The following is a 15,833-nucleotide window of genomic DNA, read 5'->3' as shown; positions in this document are numbered from 1 at the left end:
GCTTCTCATTCTAGAATCTGATGAACATAGGCAGCTCTGAGGTTGGCAGCCCTGCAAGATTTCAACTATCCCTTAAATGAGAAGAATAGTGCAAAAGGTGCACCCTATAATTCATAATTAAACATTAATCAAACAAATATGTCAATTTCTTTTTTTTTTTTTTTAATTCTATTTAGTAAGGATAGTTAAGATTTTTTTGGTTATAAGCAAAGTTGTGAAGTAAGCTACCTGAAACATCTCAGTCAAACAAAGATCTTAACATCCCTCTCTAACTTGTTGGTAACAGAACTGAAACAACCTTTGAAAATCAACAAATGTATGTGTCTAAAATAATAATTATATACCCTTAGATCACAATAAAACTTGAAGGGTATATTTTCTTATCCTTCTTTTTAATTTTTTTTTTCTTGGGTGTGTCATTTTATTTTGGAAAATATTATATATATATATTCTACTTGATTAATTATTACTACATCTTTTTTCTGTATATTGGAGGAGATGGAGATGGGTGTGGTGAGATGTATAGTAATAATGATGACAACAACTATGTTATGGAAAGGGACATGTGGGATCAGATTTGTGATAAACAAAGAAGAATGTGTTTCTCATAAGGTAGAAAGTCAAGGGGACACTCTGCATATCTCTTTCGTATTGATTAAAGCCGAATCTCCTTCCCATGTAGCAGATAAAGGTGTTGATCTTCTGGTATGCCTATTTTTCTTTCTTTCTTTTCCTTAATCTCCCCTACTTGTTCATAATAAATGTCCATTTTATAATAGTCTATTTATTAATTAAAAAAAAGGGCATTTTCAGAGACTTCAGTTCTTTTAAAATATCAAAAAGGGTTATTTGTCTTTCCAAATGGGGATTTATCCATATGTAGAGATCTATTTTCTGAATATCATTAGGCATTTATCAATGTTGTGTACAATGACTAAGAACTATAATGTTATGCTTGATTAAATTTTTGATTGATTTCACAAGTAAATGACTATTGAATTCTTATCAGATAAAGGGACCATCTGGGGAAAAGCTTCATGATTTGCATGATAAGACGAGTGAAAAATATGAGTTTGTTGTGTACAAGAAAGGGCTTTACCAATTCTGTTTCACCAACAAGTCTCCTTTTCTTATAACCATTGACTTTGATGTGCATCTTGGTCACTTCACATACCATGATCAGCATGCAAAAGATGGTGAGACCCTATTGCAATGAAGCCCTTTTGCCTGTTCTGATTACTGTCTTCTTCTCACATTTTTCTCATTGTTTTTTTCTTTTTCTTTTTAGTTAGTGTGGTAATTAAATCGAACAAAGACTCTCATTAGCTATTTAGAAATTTATTCTATAAAAGTTCATTTTAGCTCATTTGATACAATTATTTTAATAAATGAGTTGAGTCCAAGCTTGACAAAGCTCAATTAATTAAACTTGTAACTAAATTATAAAAAAAATTGAATTAATAAATTGACTTTTTATTTATAAATTTATATATATTTACTTGCCCACCTACTTAAACTTATTTACTAAAATAAAATTTTAAATTTTAGTAAATATCATATTTTTATAGTAAATAATTTATCTTTTTAATGAAGCGATAAATAGTTTATATTTATTAAATTCATTTATATTATCTTAAAATTTGAATCATGAATAAATATAGTGAGAGATGAATAATTTATATTTATTAAATTCATTTATATTTATCTTAAACTTTGAATCATAAATAAGTCAGTTCAATTATAGCCCTACTTTTAGATCAGCTTTACAAAAATTAGAGGTTCAACATAATAATTATAACAATAATCTGTGATTTTTGCAGAACATTTTGCCCCTTTGTTGAAGCAGATATCAAGGTTACAGGAAGCTCTTTACAATATCCAGTTCGAACAACATTGGTTAGAGGCTGAGACTGACCGCCAGGCAATAGGTACTTCATCTTTTTTTGTCTATCAAAATAAACTACATAATTGGAAGACTCATTTTCTTACACATCACTTTTTTTTTTTCACCTCTTTTCCATATGATGTGATATATAATATATTGTATAAAATGGTCCTTTAATATTCTAAAATTAATAAATAACTTTTTAAAAATATACTACATCAGATCAGATGGACAAAAGGTAGAAAAAGAAAGTTTCGATATTTAGCATTTTCTATAATTAAAAGTCAATCAATCAGATGCTTGGCCAGAATGAAGCATACTTGGAAGCCAAAACAGACTCCTCTCTCAGTCCATCACATAATTCATGTTTCCTAATATTGAGATTCCCAACTTAAGGAAATACCAGTAACTTATGATTTGAGAAAAATCTAATAACTTATGCTTTGTTTGGCAGAGTCAGTTTTAGTCTAGAATAACAAACTTGCAGTTATGTTTTCTCCTTATTTGGATGTGAATGGAATGCAGTGAATGACAACATGAGCAGGAGAGCATTGCACAAGGCAATGCTTGAATCAGCTGCCCTAGTTGGGGCCAGTGTGCTACAGATGTACCTCATGAGACGCTTGTTTGATAGAAAGCTTGGCATATCCAGAGTCTAAGTTTTTGCATAACTAATAGCATTGCCATTTCTCTAGCATTGTTATTTTTTGGGTTTATTTCAGAATGTATGACGTAGAAGAAGCAAAGTTTAAGAGTAAGTTCTGAAGTTTTCTGGTTGAAATTATTGTCCCATCCCTTTCCCTTACGATATGGGAAGTATCACTTGAAAGGATTTCAAGAAATGAGAAACTATTTAGCGAGCCAGCACATGTGGTGCTAACATGCAAAGAAGAAATGAAACATTTGGCCTGGAACACCTAATCATTCTCTCTTGACTTGAGCAATTAAACCATTCAGAACGAATAGAATACAAATGAGAATACCTGTCTACAAGGTTGTACCATAATGGATTAGTGAACCCTAAAAGCTAATTGCCATAGCAATTCAAGATTATAACTGACATTGAAAACAGATGCTAAATTTTATACACACCATGCATAGGCAAATTCCCCATCCCCCCACTTCCTAGTTTGCTGAAGCTGAACTTCTGCTTTGTCGCAACACAAAAATGCACATTAGTATCAGCGAATTTAGCAATGTGTCTAAGAAAAGAGGAGAGCTTCATTATGTATAAGCAAACAAATACACAAGAAAATCACATCACTCTAGAAAAGAAAATAAATAGAAGAAAAAATGTCATAACTAGAAAATAACTAGAAAGCTCAATAATAACCCACCAGTATATATATATAGTAAACCATAATGTTCTTTCATCACATTCTTCCCCAAGCCCACATGATCACAAAGCTAAATAGATTCCAGCAGGACCCATCATAGCCTCTGAATACAATTCCAGTCTTCTGGATTATAAGCTAGGGCCAGCTGTAGATAAACGATACTCTCCCGTGAGCGCTCTTACTGGACAAGAGCCACCTCATTATTCTGCAGGAGCAGATTGTATGCAACAAAACCACTTTTTCTGCAAGGCAATATAGTACAGTTTGAGACAATCAGTCACAAGCCAAATCTATTAACATTGATATTAGACATGTCTACTAATCAAAGATGACATTTTAGTGTTGCTCATTCATATGTTTATTGTCTAGGGGCTCCTTGATCAAGGTGACTCAGAACATGTTCTAAGAACAACCAATAAAGGGTAACCTTTATCACCAATGCATGAAAATGCCACACTTCATCATAGGACACTAGCCAACAAGAGTGTTCTGCTCTTACGAATTTGTAAGAAGTGAATATACACAAAAAGACAGAAATTAAAAGTTGCATTCAATAAAAGCAACAACTAGGTAGCATCAACTGGAGAAATGACCAGGAGAGATCACCTAATGACGTTTAAGATTAGGGGCAAAAATTCAATGCAGAAGTGCAGGCAAGCATGGAACAGTTTTCCTTCTTTCTCCATTTCCTCCCTGTTTTTGGCAAGTAATGGGTTATCATAGCTAAAGTGTCATAAAGAGGATGCAAATTTCCACCCAAGTGAAAAGGATCCAAGTAGCATATGCCCAAAAGGTTGGGCAACAACAACACTCTATATGGCTGAAGCTATTCCCATGAATCTTTGAATTAAGTCAATAGAAATATTGAGTTTGAGAAATCATTTATCATTTGAAGAATATAGAATTCAGGAGGTAAACAATGAAACCATCGAGCATAATTTAAGAAAAGTTTCAGGCATTAAGGTATGGGATTGGCAGTGTTAAACAGAAATACTTGCAGTGCCATGATCTGAAAAATATTAAAGATAAGTGTATTACAGACAGTTTAAGAAAAGGTTCCAACTTACAGACTGAGGCTTCCCGAGAGTAGTAGTGCCAGGCTTGTATCCAGAGTTGTCCTTTGCTGGCGAATCAGGCTTTCCACCTGTCTTTTTCTCATTCCTAGCCTTGTTAAAGATAACTGTGAATCCCTCAGCAGATGCTGGGTCATTAACATCCCATTCACCAAACTTTGGCAAGGGACGACCCTTGTCCTGAAATGATTAAAATTTCACTTGAAAAATTAGTCATCTCAGGAGAAGACAGCAATAGAATGATATGTCAACCTGGTGATAGTTTAACATAACATGCAGTCAAACCAAACTAGTGACAGTATTGTAGTTTATAATGCTCTGTGAATGTTTGGACTTTCAAAATATTATGTGCCAAATACAGTATGAGCAGTTGTAATATTAAAACTCCATCAATTAGTTTCATTCTATCTCTGCCTACAGAAGCTCAAGCTGGTTTCAAATGTGTAACTAATACATATTGAATAAGGCGAGTCTCCATCAATGGTCACTTTGTCACTGGACATTTAGTTTACTATTCAAACTAAAATTACAAGACAATAGATTTGTGTTAAACAAAGACAAGCCGAATGCCTGAACCAAGAAAAGGTACGAGTAAGACCATCGAAAGGATCAGGAAGGATTAGTAAACAATGCAAAGACAAGTCATGCATAGGTATGTGGAATAACTGGAAATTAAGACATATCTGCAATCAAAGATATATACTGACAAACAGATAAAAGTACGATACGAATCATGCTATGTTCCCATGATCTTGAAGGCAGTGGCCGTGGAAATATGTTAATCTATAGCCTCGTAATGTCTAAACCTATAAAAAGATGCAGCACTAGGACACATAAATATATTGTATATACCCATATGTAGTCTCATAATGGAAATATATTCATCCACAGACCAATGAGCTTATGAGCATCAACACAATGCTTCATTATATCAAGCAATGGAAATTTACGTCATTGCTTGAATGAAATTAAAGAATGTGGAAACAGTATGGCAATAAGTTGAATTAATTATTAAAATATCTGCAAACATCAAGGAGAGCCCAGATATTAAAAAAGAAAAACAGATTCAATTATGGAAATAAATTAACAAAAGGTAATCTTTAATATTCAATTTCTATAACAAATCCCACCACCAAATAAAAATTCATATAAGATAATAACATTTTATACATACACTAACAGAAGAGAGAAAGAAAAAGATACAACCTTTATAACAAAATCAACAATTAATTTAACAAAAACAGGGAAAGATTTTCATTTTTCTTCAAATTTTAAAGAAAAGAAAAAGAAAAAAAGCAATCTTTGAAAACAAAAATTAAGAAATATTAAGAGAAGAGAGCACGCATACCGCCATGGCTAGCAGATATAGAATAAGAGAGATTAGGGGTTGACGAAGAAGAAAAAGAAAGAGGTGGTGGTGGTGGTGCTTGTGGGTGAAATGAAAATGAAAATGGAAATGAAAAAATGGTTCTGTTGAGGGGGAGATAGAGAGAAGTGGATGTGGGCCAATTGGGCCAAGAAGACAGAGAGGTATTCTGTAAGAGAGAGAGGGAGAGAGAGAGACAGAAGTGTGTGTGGGCCCACAAATGTTTGAACTCTTGATGCTGCTTTACTTTTTAACTTTTCCAGCTTGGCTGTACCATAAATATAAATATAATAATAATACCCCGAATCGGACACATTCCTCATCTTTCACTAACTAATCCCTTATGTTAATGATGGATTTTAATTATACTTAATACCAAATTCCGGTAATAACGACAATTATTTCAAATCTTTACCTGTATTACTTATAAAAAGAAAAATGTAAAAAGACTTTTTCTTTATTTCTTTCTCTATAAATTTACAGAATTAAAACTGGAGTTGAAGAAAATAAATATCCTTGAGTTTAATACGTTAGAAACGTTCAGTTGAAAGCATAAGCCACAACGAATATTATTTTTCTTTTAAAAGAAAATTCGACGCCAAATTTATGTATTAAACCCTAAAAAATATAACGAAATTGACAATTAGATATGTAAATAAAATAATAATAATAATAATGAAAATGAATGCAGCCAACCTGAATAAAGAAGAGCATGACTTGTAAGCACGAAATGGAAATGGGGACCTCCGGATTTTATTTCAAAGTATCGTCTGTGTCACAGCCACAGCATTCTATTAGTAAAATTACATATTATATCCTTCTTTTTAATAAATACATAGTAAATATATATATTATAAAACTAAAATTTATAATTGGAGGTTGTAATTTTAGATTTGTTATATTAGGGCTAATAAATTATAATTTCATTGAATCAAAATTACTTAAATTATTAAACTTTTTTAATTTAAATTATAAGTTTGGACTCAATTGGTTAGATTTGGACATATATATATATGATAAAATAATTATAGTTCTATTCTTTGAATCTGTGTAATAGGAGATAGTTCCTTATGATTCTCGCAATGTATAAATAATGAATTTAAAACCGTAGTAAGAAATAATTTCGGTACTCTTCAGTTTGAAAAAAATCAAACGGGTCGTCCATGAATATTTTTGGTAACGTTTGAATCTCTATATCTCATGCTTAGCACAATCATAAACCTCCTATTTCAATGGCAGTCACAACAACAGCAATGGTGATGCAGCTGATGATGCGACTGGGAGGTGGTTGAAGGAGAGAAAAGATAAAGAAAAAAGAAAGCAGAGCCTATACTGCTCATTTCCATGCTACTATTTTCGTAGTTGCTGTCATAGCAGCTACAGCTTCTTCTTCATCATCAGGAAGAAAAGAGGAGCTAGTCAAGACCGATATGGCGGTTGCATCCGCGGCCGCATTGGTGACTGCACAGTGTGAAGTGGAGGTAGCTGAGGCTGCAGGAGCTGAGCATGACCATCTTGCTTCAGTAGTGAGCTCTCTTGTGGGTGTTGGTTCTCATGATGATTTTACGACTCTTACAGCAGCTGCTACTGTTGTTAATGATAGATATTGACTTTTTCTTTCCATTTGCAATATGTTAAATTAGTGGTTGAATTTGAGGTTAATGGAGAAACTTTAGTACAGCTCTTCGTAGGCAGCATCCTTAAAGGCAAGTGCATTGAAAGATATTCTCAATGTTGCAATCTTGATACCAATTAAGGTTGAGTACGGATTGGTCCAATTCGGTTATCTATAAATCACCGGTATCATACCAAACCTTGGTTATTTTAAAATTGAAGGTACCAGTACCGTACCAAACATAAAATGATCCAATACCGTATTGTATCAATTTTACGATTAAATACAGATCGGTTCGGTGCTATTTTCAGTTCCAAAAAATTTAAAAAACACAACTTTAATCTCATCTTTAATCAAATACATTTAGAGAAAATATGATTACCAACCTAAAAAAGTAGCATAAAAATCTAAATTAGAATTGCAATCACATTCTTGAACAACCTGTTTTGCAATTCAGTCACTTGAAAATATAATAATTCATTCAATATTCAAATACAAACCATTAAAATATATGTTACTGCTAGCATAAAAATGTTTTACAAATGGCAATCATTAAAATAAATAAATTTATAAACTTTATGTAGCATTAAAGTACATGTCCAAAATTAGCAAAGGAATGTTATTACCTCCCCTCAAAATTAGCACTCCATATTTAATCTTGGCATAAGGGACTCACCAATCTCAGGATCTTGAATAATTTTTACAATAAAAGTAAAAAAATTACGTAAATAAAACCTAACAGCATCAACAATAAACAAACATATATAAAAAGTAAATAAAAGTTACCTGACTCTATGCTTTCAATATTCTCTATTGATTCTTTTAGTTGGATATGTTTATTTGAACTTCTAAGCCAATCTTGACAACAAATGAGGACCTTCGCTGTTGTAGGAAGTAAAGAACTTCTATATTGATTTAGAGTTCGTCCTCCAGCACTGAATGCAGATTCAGAGACTACTGTTGAAGCTTGGATAGCCAATACATCGCGTGCAACCTTGAACAAGATAGGATACCTTACTGAATTCACCTTCCACCGTGCTAAGATATCGAAATCAATGGTGAATTTTTCTGAAAATTCTTCGAAGTACCTATCTAACTCAGATATCTTAGACAAATTCTGCTGCGCTTCTTCCTCTAAAAAGAACTCATCAATCTCTTTTTTGGTTTCCGTATCACTTGATCCATTATCATATGCAGATTTCACTGAGCTCCCTACAACCTTACCCATATATAATTGATCCTCAATTATCTTGTATTCATCCACCATCAACTATAAAGTTGTTTTCACCATTTTTTTTCAATTTTTTTTATCTCATCTTCATCATAATAAATGGTATACTTAGCTTTCAAGTACTTTAATTTGCACATAGCTTTCAAGTACTTTAAATTTAGTATTATAGTATGTATACTAGATTACTAGTATCAGTATACTATGTGACATATTAATATATATAACTTAATTTTTTTATAGAGTATAAAGTATATTATAATATTATAGTTATTTTTAATATGTATTATTTTTTTTTATTTCGATAACAATTGCTTGAATTATATAGATAAATATAAAATACTTTTTTTATAGAGTATAAAGTATTTTATAATATTATAGTTATTTTTAATATGTATTATTTATACAATATAATAATTATTAATAAATATATATAAAAAATTCGGTTCTACGATTTGGTCCGGATCAGTACAAGACGAATCGGTTATAGTACGGTTTTTACTAAAGAACCAATATCATACCGTAATAGTAAAAAAATCCGGATCAGTTCAATTCGGTTATAAAAACTTTCGGTTATTTCAGTTTTGGTATTTTTCAGTACGGTTATTCGGTTCGAACAGAAATCACCGAGATCCATGGTCAGCCCTAATACCAACAGAGAAAGGGTGCAGAGAATGACTCAGCAATGCTTTTGCTGACTCATTTTTTTCTTTAAAAAAATAACAGATAAGCACCCAATCATTGTATTTTTTAAACTGACGTGATTATATTATAATTTTGAAAAGAAAAAACAAAAAAAATCAACGTGTATAAAAAATTGATAAATTTGAAAAAAAGTGAATAATTTACAATTTTTTAAATAATCAGACTAATAAAAAAATAAAAAAATATAAAAAGTTCACATATAGTTAGACGCTTAGAAATCATATTGGAAAAGTAGTGTAGGGACAAAATAATAATAACAATGAATGAACAGTTTGGCAGCCAACCTACACAAAAAAGCACATGATTTTGTAAGTTGTAAGCAAGATATGAAGATGGGGAACCTCAAGAATTTATTTGAAAGTACCATTTCCAAATTCTGTTTGACATTGTTGGTGTTGGACCATAGCAACTAAAAGGAAAGTTGGCAGTGGGCATTTACAAAACCTGACAGCGTTAGAAATACAGAGACTCATCTCTTGTGAACTTCAGGGCATCTGCTATTCATTTTACTCTGCTGGATACAGCAATCTAAAAATACCTTATAAACACAGCCTGCCAGCATTGCAATGTGAAAGCCTTTTCAGTTCTCACTACAACTTTCTAACTCTGAAATGAAGGCTTGACTCACCTGCTTTTTGTTTTTAAAGGCCAAGAGAAATGCCATTTTATAGATACCACCAGACCATCTCAACAACAACAGTGATCACACTTACATTTGCATCCAAATGATTCTCATGCATGAATTTTATGGGCAGGAGAATGAATTTCATTGATGAATTTTTTTTCTTTTTTCAAAAGCTAGATACATTTCTAGTTTATTGGACAACAAAACTAAAAAACAAAAATGAAAAGGAAACACAGGAAAATTGCACAACATTGAAAACTTGACAGCAGCCATCCATCATCATGTTGAGCCTGTGAAGGATTGGTCGATTGATGGTCTAATTAGGTCTAACAAATGAAATACGATGTGGGTGATATCGATCATGACTGTAATGTGCATCAGAATTTTTATGACTAACCAAAAACATACAAAGGCCTACAGAAGCTCTATAACAAGAGCAGATGCACCTCCTCCACCATTGCAAACACCACCAACACCATATTTCCCATTTTTCTGCCTCAACGCCTGCAGTTCCATTACATATTTTAGTAAACACATGGACAGAATCAAGTGCATAAAGCAACAGACAAACATCGTGAGTAGCAGTTTAGCAGATGTTGCATGGTATTAAAATAGTGACCCAGCAAAAAATATACCCCCAGAAGTGTAACCAAGATACGAGCTCCGCTGCAGCCTAGAGGATGTCCCAAGGATACAGCCCCACCATGAACATTAATCTTCTCCTGTAAATATTTTAAAAATGACATAATTTAATAACAAAAATAAAATTACTAATTCCAATGCCAGACAGAGAGGTAAAGAGCTAATGAAGTGATATCTGCATCATTTCTGCACAATTCATATATTTCATACACCAAATCTTGAATATATACGCTCACTTGTACACAAGTGCATACAGACACAAATAGAAGCAGTCAGTTAAAACACTCACTGGATTAATTCCAAGCAGTTTCTGATTGGCAAGAGCCACAACCTGCATGTAACATCATAAATTAAGATTTCTAACTCATAGATCGATAAGCAAATCAGATAAAAAGTAAAGCTTTAAAGCTTACAGCAAAGGCTTCATTTATCTCATAGTAATCAACTTGAGAAGCATCCAAGCCAGCATTTGATATGGCTTTAGGTACTGCCAGGGCTGGAGCTGTTGTAAATAATTCTGGTGCCTGCACAGTAAATTGTAAATGATCAACAAGCAGTTTGATGCTTAAAGCCTATATAAGATAATGAAGACAAACTGCATAATATCAAGATAGTTATTTTTCCACTTTAGTTACTTGGAGACAATCTAGTTACAGTACTAGGTACCCATTTTATACATGAATTACCTGAGCAGCATCGGCATATCCAGTGATCTTTGCAATCACTTGTAATCCAAGCTTAAGAGCTGTCTCTCCACTCACCAGAACCAGAGCAGCAGCACCATCACTGTTAATGAGGGAAATATCACATTAAGAAAAAGCTTAGGCCCACGTCTTCGCAAGACTACCGCAACCAACATGAAAAACACTAATAGACTTAGATAGAACAAAAAAATGAACTGCTAATAAATCAATTGAAGCTAAATAGAATATAGATGCATGCTAAAACTATAAAATAACAACAACAAAAAAAAAACATCTTAACCTATTTTGAAGAGGAAAAATCGTAATTACTCCATACATTTCAAGATAGCAATGCATATAAGTCTCAAGAAAATAAGTTTACACCATCAAAGGGTTAAGATGTTTATGAATGGACAGGTTAAGGGGTAAGCCCTCTGTATTAGTGATTATAATGTACAGTTAAAACTTAAAATATTCAGTGTATCAAAATGAGTAAATGGAAATTCTCAAGTAAATTGAAGGTAAAAAATGATATACCTAATGCTAGAGGCGTTGCCAGCAGTAACCGTGCCTCCATTCTCTTTAAAACTTGGTCGGAGCTTCCTCAATTTTGCAGGGTCAAACTGGCATAATAGAACAGCAAAATAGAAGGATGTAACAGCAGAGCAACTTGGATGGCGCTAATTGGTTTTGAATGTAACATAAGGCCAATTTGCTAACAAAATAAATCAATGAAAACATCTGCACGAGGGTTTCAGTTAATCTTCTATATGTATTACTAAGAAGTATCTCATGAAGAACTTTAAACAAATTTAAGGGCTAAAAATTTACACGTATGCCAGATACTATGCATAAATAACAAAATACCTTTCCTAAGCCTTCATCTTTATCAATGATTATAGAAGGCCTTCCCCTGCCCCCAGAAACCTCCACCTGCATAGTACCAAATTAATATAAACTAAATTTACAGCAAAATGCAGAAATAATACCAATGAACTTAAGAAAGCACATGTCGAACCGGAACAATTTCCCATGCAAAGGCACCACTGTCTTGTGCGGCAATACCACGCTCAAAACTCTGAACAGCATAGTTATCCTGCCAGAATGGCCGTATAATTCTTAAAGAAAACATTAAATGAAGTTTAAAAATAAATAGAGTTATGATACAAAGATGAAAGCAGTTTTCTGCATGAGAAAGAAAATAATCAACACTTGTAGCTTAATAATTAACGCATGATGCTTCCTCCAATGCAGTTCTAAAGTTTGTCTATTAATTTTGTCCTTTGACCTTGATACTTTTGCTCTGGTGGAGCATCCTCTGACTATAGTTGGGCCTCAACGCTGTTCTTGAAGCTAGAGGACTAATGGGCACATTGTAGGATTCAACACAACTCAATGCCAGTCTTAAATTAGTAGAAGTGTAACCACATGGGCCCTCTTTTGACATTATGTTTTATGTGAAGCTAAAACTTTCTGAGCCATTGTCATGCACTCATTATCCTATGGCAGTGGACAGGGAAAACCATCTCAAATTATTCTTTATCAACAAGTTCTTGATGTGTGCGTATACACCATCCTACTATTTCTTCTCAAGAAAATGGGAAGCATACTTGTGTCATCAAAGGAAGCAGAAAACTAGGTAGCAACAAGTTGCTTAACAAGAAAAAAGGATTGTTCAAATAAAACACCAAAATATCTTAAGAGAGAATTTACCAAATTTATGGAAAAATTTAAGAAAATATTGGTATTTTACATTTGGCGCATGAGTTCCAAGAATCCATGGTACTCATGCTTTCAAATTAAGATTTTATGGAATTCATTGGCAATCCTACATTCTAAATCTACAGAATTCACTATACTATCTATCAAAATTAACAGAAAATGCAATTTAAGTTTGCACTACAAAATTGATCAGATAAAATGTCTGTATCTCACGTAAACCCTCCCAATCACCCCATCTCAAATAACTTACCACACAAAAATTCATCTGTAATGACTGTTTACCAGTAACTCCCACATTAAGTTACAACAGAATTCACAAGCAATTACTTGTTCAGTTGGTTCCTATTATCATCTTGTTAAGAAAAAGGAAAATAGTAATCCAAGTACCACAATTAACAATGAGATTGAAGGAACAGATAATGCAATACCTGGTCCTCCCTTGTAATTGAATGATTATCTGCGCATATTTCAGCACAACTTCCCATGCCAACATCATTATAAACATCCCATAACCCATCTTTCAGCATTCCATCAACTAGTGAATCATGTCCAAGTCGAGATCCCTTCCTGCTTGTAATGAGTGAATCAGGAAACAGCCAACCAAGTTCAGAAAAGAAGGGAAAAAAAAGGCAAAACCAGAAGTATTAATAAAACTGACACCAACCTTGCCTCTGCCAAATACTTTGGAACATTGGACATGCTCTCCATGCCTCCAGCAACTACAACATCATTGATACCTAACTGGATACTCTGGGCAGCAAGCATAGTTGCTGCAAGATAAATAGACACCAACAATTTCAGTCATGTTTTGAAAGACAAAATATATGAAAATAATCAATGAGTCAAGGACCAACCTTTCATCCCGGAAGCACAAACTTTGTTAACAGTGGTACAGACCACAGAATTAGGAATCCCTGCACCTAAAGCAGCCTGTCTAGCAGGAGCCTGTCCTAAATTTGCACTAAGAACATTGCCGAAGAAAACTTCTTGTACAAGTGATGGATCAAGATTGGCCCTTTTAAGAGCCGCTACAAGTTGTTAAAATAAAAAACCACCACATTTAACAAAGAAGAAAGTCTAATAGAACTGAACATCACAGAAGACAAAATAAGAGGTTTTATTGTAATGTAACCTTCAATAGCCAAAGACCCAAGCTTTGTGGCAGATAAAGATGATAATGAGCCAAGAAAACCACCCATCGGTGTCCGGGCAACACCCACAATGCAAACATCTGTATAACATTAAAAGCCAACGCAATCAACAACCCACTTATCTTATGCATTAAAAAAAGTACGAACAGAAAATCACATAAGTGATTTGTTAGACATACTCAGGTCATCTAAATAGAGCAGTATTTTGACATTATTTAAAATATTGGAAAATGCATTTATTTACCTCTAGGCTTTATTTCAGGGGCCATGGATCAGTGCAGATACAAAAACCTGCAACAAAATAAAAAAAAAAACAGTGACTCTTTGCTCAGTATAATCCAATTACGAAAAAGACAGCACATAGCACATGGATTCTAATAGTCAAGCACAAGCTTTATCAGTGTTCTTCTGTTGAACACGGAAATGGTGCTTATCTAAATAATCACGCTTTTGGGTTTCAGCAAATTTACCGCAAGGCGGTTACAAATAATCGCTCCACAAAAGTAGCTGAATTAACTAACTACATATTCTTCTTTCTATACTGCAATAAAAAAGAAATAAATAATGCTTTTCTTTCCCCCTTAAATTATATAGAGTACCAAACAGAGCATAAAATTCAAAAGATCTGTTTGGTTGGTAAGAAAAAAAAAAGAAATAGAATAGAAGGATTCAAAAATTGTGATCGGACTTCCCCTAAGCTTACTTAGCAACCAAACACAGGTGAATGTCAAGAGAGAGAAAGCTAGATCAGCAAATGAAAATAGGTATAGAATCAAACAATGCGTATGTACTGAATGAGCAAAAGCAGTGGAATCTCGGAGATATCGAAGATTCAATTTTGAAAGGAGAGAGAGAGAGTGTGTGTAATGATACCTATGGTGAAAGGGAAGAGAGATGGTGCGTGTGGTGCTTTTGGGTTTTAGAAGCGAGCGCTGGTGTGCAGTGTTTATATAGACAAAGAGAAGAAGAGAGAAACAGAAGCTGAAGGAAAAAAAAAAAAAAAAAACCACGCATATGGCAGATCCATTTCATATTTCCATTGACCCATTTCAGTGGCGCTTTCTCTTCCTTTTCTTTTTGGTTAAACTACTAGCAGTTCCCTGAGCTTGGATTATAATCACAAACGCATACCTCTTCTCTAACAACTGAATTGGTTAGTCCAAATACATATAGAGAGAGAGAAATAAGATTCAGATAGGTCCTTAAACTTTCCGAATTGGAGTACAATTTTTCATTTTAAGAGTAATTTAATTTGAATGTTTAAGTAAACAAATTAAAAATTATTATATTATCAAATTTTCTTCTCATTTTTATCTAATTAAAATGAAAAATATTGATATTTTAAAAAATATTTGTACCGTGGCATCTTTTATTATAATATTTTAATTTTAAGAGTCGACTTTACAATTAATTACTTAAAGATTGTATTTTTTACACCTACAAGTTAATTATATATATCTTTATTTTAATAATATATGAAGTCTCTAACAATAAATAAGAAAATAATTTTGATTCGTTGCTTTATTATGAGACAAAATGAAGCATATTCTTAATTTAATTATGAGAACTAAATTTTGTTTGCTCAAAAATGCATTTTGTATCCGTATTTTGGACATAAATACAAAATGTGGCATCTAATTCTCCTTCTCCTTGCGCTCAAAATGTTTTAGTTTTCTTTTTCTTGCTAAATTTTTTTATTTCATTTTCATTAATTAGTTGCCACAGAAATTCAAAAAAGAATTATAAGGTTAAGAGATATTTTATAAAAATTATGAAATATTTAGAACTAAATATAATTATT

The 15,833-nt window shown here is 32.9% G+C and overlaps 3 protein-coding genes across 6 annotated transcripts; 1 reads left to right on the top strand and 2 right to left on the bottom strand.

Annotated features, from left to right (window-relative positions):
* The first annotated feature begins 56 nt into the window (after window positions 1–56).
* LOC8289698 (transmembrane emp24 domain-containing protein p24beta2) lies at window positions 57–2,892 on the top strand. The gene is made up of 4 exons (XM_002532161.4): window positions 57–705; window positions 1,010–1,196; window positions 1,821–1,928; window positions 2,411–2,892. The coding sequence occupies exons 1-4, from the start codon at window positions 499–501 to the stop codon at window positions 2,542–2,544; spliced, it is 636 nt and encodes a 211-aa protein (XP_002532207.1). The 5' UTR covers window positions 57–498; the 3' UTR covers window positions 2,545–2,892.
* Window positions 2,893–3,088: 196 nt separating this feature from the next.
* On the bottom strand, window positions 3,089–5,811 carry LOC8289697 (protein NOI4). 2 transcript variants are annotated; one of them, XM_025159635.2, is made up of 4 exons: window positions 5,644–5,811; window positions 4,290–4,475; window positions 3,829–3,915; window positions 3,089–3,464 (listed from the first exon to the last, which is right to left on the bottom strand). In XM_025159635.2, exons 1-3 carry the CDS (start codon window positions 5,647–5,649, stop codon window positions 3,859–3,861), a joined length of 249 nt encoding a protein of 82 aa, XP_025015403.1. In that variant the 5' UTR covers window positions 5,650–5,811; the 3' UTR covers window positions 3,089–3,464; window positions 3,829–3,858. The 2 variants fall into 2 exon arrangements, with proteins under 2 accessions (XP_025015403.1, XP_002532206.1); XM_002532160.4 differs by lacking the exon at window positions 3,829–3,915 and having other exon boundaries at window positions 5,644–5,800.
* Window positions 5,812–9,923: 4,112 nt separating this feature from the next.
* Window positions 9,924–15,105, bottom strand: LOC8289695 (acetyl-CoA acetyltransferase, cytosolic 1). 3 transcript variants are annotated; one of them, XM_048377286.1, is made up of 14 exons: window positions 14,906–15,105; window positions 14,277–14,323; window positions 14,014–14,112; window positions 13,736–13,909; window positions 13,546–13,651; window positions 13,310–13,448; window positions 12,178–12,255; window positions 12,027–12,092; window positions 11,697–11,782; window positions 11,163–11,262; window positions 10,890–11,000; window positions 10,766–10,807; window positions 10,470–10,556; window positions 9,924–10,338 (listed from the first exon to the last, which is right to left on the bottom strand). In XM_048377286.1, the coding sequence occupies exons 2-14, from the start codon at window positions 14,299–14,301 to the stop codon at window positions 10,249–10,251; spliced, it is 1,203 nt and encodes a 400-aa protein (XP_048233243.1). In that variant the 5' UTR covers window positions 14,302–14,323; window positions 14,906–15,105; the 3' UTR covers window positions 9,924–10,248. The 3 variants fall into 3 exon arrangements, with proteins under 3 accessions (XP_048233243.1, XP_048233244.1, XP_048233245.1); XM_048377287.1 differs by lacking the exon at window positions 14,906–15,105 and adding an exon at window positions 14,736–14,875; XM_048377288.1 differs by lacking the exon at window positions 14,906–15,105 and adding an exon at window positions 14,503–14,656.
* Window positions 15,106–15,833: the final 728 nt, after the last annotated feature.

This window comes from Ricinus communis, chromosome 7, assembly GCF_019578655.1.
Source record: "Ricinus communis isolate WT05 ecotype wild-type chromosome 7, ASM1957865v1, whole genome shotgun sequence".
Taxonomy (NCBI): Eukaryota; Viridiplantae; Streptophyta; class Magnoliopsida; order Malpighiales; family Euphorbiaceae; genus Ricinus; species Ricinus communis.
This window is presented reverse-complemented; position numbering and strand designations above follow the sequence as displayed.

Bases quoted from the DNA above. Each gene is read 5' to 3' on its own strand.
- LOC8289697 (XM_025159635.2), bottom strand. The intron at 3,916-4,289 runs GTAAGTTGGAAC...TGCCAAAAACAG, and splicing joins CTCTCGGGAAGCCTCAGTCT to GGAGGAAATGGAGAAAGAAG.
- LOC8289695 (XM_048377286.1), bottom strand. From the start codon at position 14,301: ATGGCCCCTGAAATAAAGCCTAGAG. The intron at 14,113-14,276 runs GTAAATAAATGC...AATGTTATACAG, and splicing joins CCCTGAAATAAAGCCTAGAG to ATGTTTGCATTGTGGGTGTT. The intron at 13,910-14,013 runs GTTACATTACAA...AACAACTTGTAG, and splicing joins TGGGTCTTTGGCTATTGAAG to CGGCTCTTAAAAGGGCCAAT.
- LOC8289698 (XM_002532161.4), top strand. From the start codon at position 499: ATGGAGATGGGTGTGGTGAGATGTATAGTAATAATGATGACAACAACT. The intron at 706-1,009 runs GTATGCCTATTT...AATTCTTATCAG, and splicing joins ATAAAGGTGTTGATCTTCTG to ATAAAGGGACCATCTGGGGA. The intron at 1,929-2,410 runs GTACTTCATCTT...AATGGAATGCAG, and splicing joins GACTGACCGCCAGGCAATAG to TGAATGACAACATGAGCAGG.